Source organism: Chiloscyllium plagiosum, unplaced genomic scaffold, assembly GCF_004010195.1.
Source record: "Chiloscyllium plagiosum isolate BGI_BamShark_2017 unplaced genomic scaffold, ASM401019v2 scaf_12723, whole genome shotgun sequence".
Lineage (NCBI taxonomy): Eukaryota > Metazoa > Chordata > Chondrichthyes > Orectolobiformes > Hemiscylliidae > Chiloscyllium > Chiloscyllium plagiosum.
The window spans coordinates 13,244-21,549 of record NW_025213699.1 but is presented as its reverse complement, the minus strand read 5'-3'; the positions used below and the strand labels follow the sequence as shown (position 1 = coordinate 21,549).

Sequence of the window (8,306 nt, the reverse complement as noted above, 5' to 3'; positions counted from 1 at the left end):
CATTTATCTCTCCACCCCGGAGGCTCCCAGCCTCTATTCCTGATGAAGGGATTTTGCCGAAACGTTGATTTTCCTGCTCCTGCCTGACCCTGCTGTGCTTTTCCAGCACCACTCTAATCTAGACTCTGGTTTCCAGCATCTGCAGTCCTTGTTTTTACCAGAAATGAAAAGTTTAACACATGAGAAACGTCCATCCTCGATGGGGTTGACTAGGATCTGGGGTGATCGAACGGAAACGTACTCAATACTGAATGGCCTGGACAGAGTGCATGTTGGGAAGATGCCTCCATTAGTAGGAGAGACTAGGGCCCGAGGGCACAGCCTTCGAGTAAAGGGAAGACCTTTTCGAACAGAGATAAGGAGAAACATCTTCAGCCAGAGAATCTATGGAACGCATTGCTGCAGAAGGCTGGGAGGTCAGGTCATTGAGTGACTTTAAGATGGAGATGGGTGAATTCTTGAGTACCAAGGGTTGCGGGGGGAATGGGTTGAGAAAGTTATCAGCCATGATTGAATCGATGGGCTGTATAGCCTCAATTCTGCTCCTTACGATGTCGCAGTCTAACACCTTAGCTGTGGGTCTGGAGCTACACGATGGCAAAACCAATTAAAGATGGTAGCTCTCCCTTAGCTGGAGGACCTCAGTAACCCGGATGGGGCTTTACAACAGTCAATGGGCAGCAGAATGGCTCAGTGGTTAGCGCTACCTCACAGCACCAGGGGGCCAGGTTCAATTGAAGCTTCGGACGACTGCTTTTGCGGAGTTGGCACTTTCTCTCCCCCCAGCGCCCTGTCTGTGGGCGCTTCCTCCTGGACCTCTGGTTTCCTCCCACTGCCTGAAGATGTCTCGGCTCTGTGGGCCTGCCGTGCTCAATTGCCCCGTGGCGTCCAAGGATGCGCAATGATAAGCCGCGTGAGGTTACGGGAATAGGGTAAGGGACTGGGTCTGGATGGGATGCTTTTCAAAGGGTCCTGGGCATGATCTCCCCAGGGTACAGGGTCCTGGGTATGTGTTCCCCAGGGTACAGGGTCCTGGTTTTGTGCACCCCAGGGTGCAGGGTCCTGGGTACGTGCTGTCGAGGAGACAGATCTTGTTGGGTGAGGCCCAGGGTACAGCGTCCTGTGTATGTGTTCCCCAGTGTACAGGGTCCTGGGCATGTGTTCCCGATGGTACAGGCTCCTCGGTATGTGCTTCCCAGGGTACAGGGTTCTTTGTATGTGTTCCCCAGGGTACAGGACCCTGGGTATGTGTTCCCCAGGGTACAGGACCCTGGGTATGTGCCCCCCAGGGTACAGGACCCTGGGTATGTGCCCCCCAGGGTACAGGGCCCTGAGTATGTGCTCCCCAGGGTACAGGGTCCTGGGTATGTGTTCCCCAGGGTACAGGCTCCTCGGTATGTGCTTCCCAGGGTACAGGGTTCTTTGTATGTGTTCCCCAGGGTACAGGACCCTGGGTATGTGTCCCCAGGGTACAGGACCCTGGGTATGTGCCCCCCAGGGTACAGAGCCCTGGGTATGTGCTCCCCAGGGTACAGGGCCCTGAGTATGTGCTCCCCAGGGTACAGGGCCCTGGGTATGTGCCCCCCAGGGTACAGGGCCCTGAGTATGTGCCCCCCAGGGTACAGGGCCCTGGGTATGTGCTCCCCAGGGTACAGGCTCCTCGGTATGTGCTCCCCAGGGTACAGGGTCCTGGGTATGTGCTGTCTATTGTACAGGGTCCTGGGAATGTGTTACCCAGGGTACAGGGTCCTGGGGTATGTGTTACCCAGGGTACAGGGTCCTGGGGTATGTGTTACCCAGGGTACAGGGTCCTGGGTATGTGTTCCCCAGTGTACAGAGTCCTGGGGTATGTGTTCCCCAGTGTACAGGACCCTGGGTATGTGTTCCCCAGGGTACAGGACCCTGGGTATGTGTTCCCCAGGCTACAGGGTCCTGGGTATGTGCTCTCCAGGGTACAGGGCCCTGGGTATGTGCTCCCCAGGGTACAGGGCCCTGGGTATGTGCTCTCCAGGGTACAGGGCCCTGGGTATGTGCTCCCCAGGGTACAGGGTCCTGGGTATGTGCTCCCCAGAGTACAGGGTCCTGTGTATGTGCTCCCCAGGGTACAGGGCCCTGGGTATGTGCTCCCCAGGCTACAGGGTCCTGGGTATGGTTGATGTCAGGGGTCAAGGGTTGATGTCAGGGTCAGTATCAGGATCGATGACAGGGTCAGGAACCGTGGGTTGACATCAGGTTCAATGTCAGGATGAGGGGTCGGCAGCAGGGTCAGGGGTCGTGAGTTGACATTGCCGGGGTCAGGGGTCGTGGGTTGACGTCTGTGGGTTGTTTTGAGGGGGGGGAACGGTCAGACCGATCCTGCCCGACACCTCCCCGCCCACCTTTGCCCTCACCTTGATGGGGAAGAGCCGGCCAGGCACTTGCAGGACTGGGCAGTGGCCGAGGTAGCGGGCGAACAGGCCGACGTCCAGGGTGGCGGACATGAGGACGAGGCAGAAGGAGGGACGCCCGGCCTGCAGCCCCCTCAGGAGGCCAAGCAGGAGGTCGGTGTGGAGTCGCCGCTCATGGGCCTCATCCAGCAAGATGGCGCGGAACCCTGCCAGGCCCTGGTGTGCGCCAACGCCATCACCATTGCCACCGCCAACGCCATCACCATCGCCACCGCCAACGCCATCACCATCGCCACCGCGGCCAAGGAGCAGGGTCTGGAGTTGGCGCAGCAGTAGCCCCTCGGTCAGGAAGACGATGCGGGCACCACCAGGCGGTTCCGAAGCCTCGAAGCGCACCCTGTAGCCCACCCAGGAGCGCCGCAGCGACTCCAGGGCCACCCGTCGGGCCAGGGAGAGGCAGGCCACCCTCCTGGGCTGGGTGCAGGCCACCCGGCCGCCCTGGCCTCTCGCCTCCCACTCCTCGGCCAGGTACTGGGCCACCTGGGTGGACTTGCCGCAGCCCGTGTCCCCGGCCAGCACCAGGCACGGCCGCTCGGCGGTCAGCTCCAGCAGCCTGGCCCGGTGGCCGGCGACGGGCAGCGCCCGCCGGGAGGCGGCCAGCTCCGCCAACCGGGCCAGCGCCCGCCGCTGCCTGAAGGAGGCGTAGTGGCGCAGGGCCTGACGGAAGGCGCGGAGCTCCCCCCGCGGCACGGAGCCGCTCCCCCTGGGCGCCGGGAGCACCATCAGGTTGATCCGGTAGCCAGGGTCGTAGACCGGGGGCAGCTCCAACTTCCCGATCTCTGACAGCTCACCCCCTTGCCCTCCTCCGCTCCCTGGCTCTCTCTCTCTATTACCCCTTTCCCTCTCTCTATCCCTCTATTGGCCACTTTCTCCTTCTCTCTCTCTCTATTACCCCTTTCCCTCTCTCTATCCCTCTATTGGCCACTTTCTCCTTCTCTCTCTCTCTATTACCCCTTTCCCTCTCTCTATCCCTCTATTGGCCACTTTCTCCTTCTCTCTCTCTCTATTACCCCTTTCCCTCTCTCTATCCCTCTATTGGCCACTTTCTCCTTCTCTCTCTCTCTATTACCCCTTTCCCTCTCTCTATCCCTCTATTGGCCACTTTCTCCTTCTCTCTCTCTCTATTACCCCTTTCCCTCTCTCTATCCCTCTATTGGCCACTTTCTCCTTCTCTCTCTCTCTATTACCCCTTTCCCTCTCTCTATCCCTCTATTGGCCACTTTCTCCTTCTCTCTCTCTCTATTACCCCTTTCCCTCTCTCTATCCCTCTATTGGCCACTTTCTCCTTCTCTCTCTCTCTATTACCCCTTTCCCTCTCTCTATCCCTCTATTGGCCACTTTCTCCTTCTCTCTCTCTCTATTACCCCTTTCCCTCTCTCTATCCCTCTATTGGCCACTTTCTCCTTCTCTCTCTCTCTATTACCCCTTTCCCTCTCTCTATCCCTCTATTGGCCACTTTCTCCTTCTCTCTCTCTCTATTACCCCTTTCCCTCTCTCTATCCCTCTATTGGCCACTTTCTCCTTCTCTCTCTCTCTATTACCCCTTTCCCTCTCTCTATCCCTCTATTGGCCACTTTCTCCTTCTCTCTCTCTCTATTACCCCTTTCCCTCTCTCTATCCCTCTATTGGCCACTTTCTCCTTCTCTCTCTCTCTATTACCCCTTTCCCTCTCTCTATCCCTCTATTGGCCACTTTCTCCTTCTCTCTCTCTCTATTACCCCTTTCCCTCTCTCTATCCCTCTATTGGCCACTTTCTCCTTCTCTCTCTCTCTATTACCCCTTTCCCTCTCTCTATCCCTCTATTGGCCACTTTCTCCTTCTCTCTCTCTCTATTACCCCTTTCCCTCTCTCTATCCCTCTATTGGCCACTTTCTCCTTCTCTCTCTCTCTATTACCCCTTTCCCTCTCTCTATCCCTCTATTGGCCACTTTCTCCTTCTCTCTCTCTCTATTACCCCTTTCCCTCTCTCTATCCCTCTATTGGCCACTTTCTCCTTCTCTCTCTCTCTATTACCCCTTTCCCTCTCTCTATCCCTCTATTGGCCACTTTCTCCTTCTCTCTCTCTCTATTACCCCTTTCCCTCTCTCTATCCCTCTATTGGCCACTTTCTCCTTCTCTCTCTCTCTATTACCCCTTTCCCTCTCTCTATCCCTCTATTGGCCACTTTCTCCTTCTCTCTCTCTCTATTACCCCTTTCCCTCTCTCTATCCCTCTATTGGCCACTTTCTCCTTCTCTCTCTCTCTATTACCCCTTTCCCTCTCTCTATCCCTCTATTGGCCACTTTCTCCTTCTCTCTCTCTCTATTACCCCTTTCCCTCTCTCTATCCCTCTATTGGCCACTTTCCCCTTCTCTCTCTCTCTGGAGCTCAGGACTGGGCCGTCGCGCTTTGATGACGTCAATTCACGCTCGCCCGACCGCGCTTCAGAAAGAACCCGGACCCGGAGGAGAACCCGAGAAACAACACGACGCGCATGCGCGGTCGCCGCCTGAGGGCTCTTGGCAACGGGCAGGATCCTTAGCGCGCCCGCCCGCCTCGACAGCCTTGAACACCCAAATCCAGCCCAGGGATTGGCTCTTTTGGTCAACTCTTCACCCTTGACCTCCCCAAAATAGCCATAAGACCTAAATCCTCAATTCTCCCATCTGCACTGTGCCACGATAGTGGGAAAAAAAATGCCCAGGTCTTTCCTCTCAAAGACTGAGCAGAGTAGGCCATTCGGCCCAAGGTTTAGGGACCATCATGATTGTCAATCCACCCTGCTCGATTGGATTGCCCTCAATTGCCCCTTTCCTGCCCTCTTGCCTGCACCTAGCAACACGGAGACACACAGCATGGACACAGACCCTTCCGTCCAACTCGTCCATCAGATATCCGAAACTAATCTCGTCTCATTTCATGGAATCCCGACCGTGTGGAAACAGGCCATTTGGCCCAACAAGTCCACACCAACCCTCCGAAGAGTAACCCACCCAGGCTCATTCCCATCACTCCACATTTATCCCTGACTAATGCACCTAACCTGCACAACGCTGGACACGATGGGACAATTTAGCACGGCCAATCCACCCTAACCCTGCACATCCCTGGGCACTACGGGGACAATTTAGCACGGCCAATCCACCCTAACCCTGCACATCCCTGGGCACCATGGGGACAATTTAGCATGGCCACTCCACCTTAACCTGCACATCCCTGGGCACTACGGGACAATTTAGCACGGCCAATCCACCCTAACTGCACATCCCTGGGCACTACGGGGACAATTTAGCACGGCCAATCCACCTTAACCTGCACATCCCTGGGCACTATGGGACAATTTTGCACGGCCAATCCACCTTAACCTGCACATCCCTGGGCACTATGGGTGCCCTTGTAAGGGAAAATTCAATTTTCTCAAACATTCATAAAACATGAACACAGCACAGCACTCTGGGGTGGTATGGTGGCTCAGTGGTTAGCACTGCTACCTCCCATCGCCAGGGGCCTGGGTTCATTCCCACCTTGGGTGACTGTGTGGAGTTTGTACATTCTCCCCATGTCAGTGTGGGTTTCCTCCCACAATCCAAAGATGTGCAGGTCAGGGGAATTGGCCGTGCTAGATTGCCCATAGTGTTCGGTGCATGAGTCAAAGGGAAATGGGTCTTGGGTGGGTTACTCTTTGGAGGGTCAGGTTGGACTGAATGGCCCGTTTCCACACTGTAGCGAATCTAATCTAACACTTTTCCAAAGCTCTTGAAAATAATTACCTTTTTTTTAAACATTGCATAACGTATGGCATGTCATAAACTGTCTCCCACTGTAACTGGTAACATATAATGTGTGTTTCAGAAGGTCTCTCCAAATATGCATGGTACAATTAACCCTTTGTTATTCGTGACCATCATTCTAATAATCACTCGAACATCAACTTCTTTATTTTCTGAAACAATCAAAACTAAAAGGGTCTGCTATAATCCATACACAATATCTCACCAACGCCCCCTTGACGTTCAATGGCGTTGCCATCACTGAATCCCCTTCCCCACTATCAACATCCTGGGGGTTACCGTCCCCAACAAGAGAGAGAGAGAATCTAACCATCGCCCCCTTGATGTTCAATGGCGTTACCATCGAGACACAGAGAGAGACAGGGACGGGGACGGTTATGTTTTGTACAGTGAGGTGTGCGTGTCTTTGATTGGGCAGTGGAGAATCCTCAACTCCGTGCTCCTTCCCCCCCCCCGCAGGTCGGCATCAACCAGAAGGCGCCGACACTGGTGCCAGGGGGCGACATGCCCCGGCTCTCCCGTGCTGTCTGTATGCTGAGCAACACCACCGCCATCTCTTCGGCCTGGACCCGCCTGAACCTCAAATTCGACAAGATGTACGCCAAGCGGGCCTTCGTGCACTGGTACGTGGGCGAGGGCCTGGAGGAAGGGGAATTCCAGGACTCACGGGAGGACTTGGCCTCGCTCGAGAGGGATTACGAAGAGGTGGGCTACGACTCCAGCTACCTCAACGACCTGGCTGGGCTGTTGGCGTGAGGAAGGTTGGAGAGAGAGAGAGAGAGATGGCATGGGCCACGAGGAGAAGGCTGGCACCTTGAATCGACCATCCGTGGCCATCGCTCCCCACCAACACTCCCCACCAAGGTGCCTTCGGTTCGACCCCCCTAGCCCCACGTCGGTGGGGAGTTGGTGGGTGGGGTAGTCACTACATATGACTCCCCACCCACCCCACCCCACCCCACACAGCACAAGGAACTCAATCCCGGGGAAACGTTCCCTCTCCACACCTCGGGACCATCCAAAAGCATGCCGCACCGGAGACTCTCTGGTTCAGAAACATTACAGCCGCCATCTTTCTGCACAGCAAGATCCCTCTCACTGAAGGGTGGCAACCCCTCTGCTTCCCTTCACTGGCGTGGGGGGGTTGGTGATTTAAAATTCAGTACCAAATCCCATCTCCCCTGTCCTCCCTTCAGCAGCTGCTGGGATCCTCAGCGTGTCCCCAAGTAGGGGGAACGCACCCCCCCCCATTCCGTGAGACGGCTCCCTCCCACTGGACTCGGGTTGGACAGGCCGGGAGCTGGAAGAACACGACAAGCCAGGCGGCACCTGGAAGGTGTTGGGAGCCGGCGTGTCGGGTCTAACCCTCCCTCCGTCCTGAAACGTCGACTTCTGCCCACCTTGTGTGTACTTCCAGCCTCCCGCCTCTCTACTTTGGATTCCAGCATCTCCAGGTCTTTTTTGTTTTAATTTTTGCTTTTGTTCCCTTCCCCACGGGGTGGGACCATGCACCTCCCCTCGCCTCAGGAGAGGGGAAGGTGTTCGTGGTGACGGCACGTCCTTCACTGTGAGATGTCGCGTCGTTCCGCTGGGTGCATCTCCAAGAGGAGGGAGAGGCAGGCGTGCGACAATGTGGCCCCCCCTTCACACTTCCCCCCCCCACCTCCCCATATTAATCCCTCAAACAACGTCCCTCGCAATGCTCTTTGTGGGATCTTACTGTTTACGTTCATCCTTCGATGACGACGGCGGGTGTCTTGAGGTTGGGAAAGGCGCTACGCAAACGGAAGCCTTCCTTGTATTGTTTTGTCACACCCGTGCGTGATTTTAAAGTTCAGTGCCTTTGGTGGCAAACAAGCAGGAGCGTGTGAGTTATTTCATTGTGGCTGCTTCACCCCCCCCCACCGACTGTCGTCTGCCGCAGTGGGGGTAACAATCCTGGGGGTTTTCGACACAAAGGTCAGGAGAGAGTGGGAGGCGCAAATTCTGCAAAGAGGCCAAACGTGCTGATTGGGAGAGGCTGAACAGGCTGGGGCTGTCCTCCCTGGAGCGTCGGAGGCTGAGGGGTGACCTTATAGAGGTTTATAAA

General features: G+C 55.9%; 1 protein-coding gene across 1 annotated transcript in view; it reads left to right on the top strand.

Annotated features, from left to right (window-relative positions):
* LOC122547696 (tubulin alpha-1C chain-like) overlaps positions 1–8,074 on the top strand; it is a 13,591-nt gene extending 5,517 nt beyond the window's left edge. The window contains exon 4 of the mRNA XM_043686293.1: positions 6,677–8,074. Within this exon, the coding sequence (XP_043542228.1) occupies positions 6,677–6,973 (297 nt within the window). The 3' untranslated portion in view covers positions 6,974–8,074. The remainder of the gene's footprint in view (positions 1–6,676) is intronic.
* The last annotated feature ends 232 nt before the right edge of the window (positions 8,075–8,306 follow it).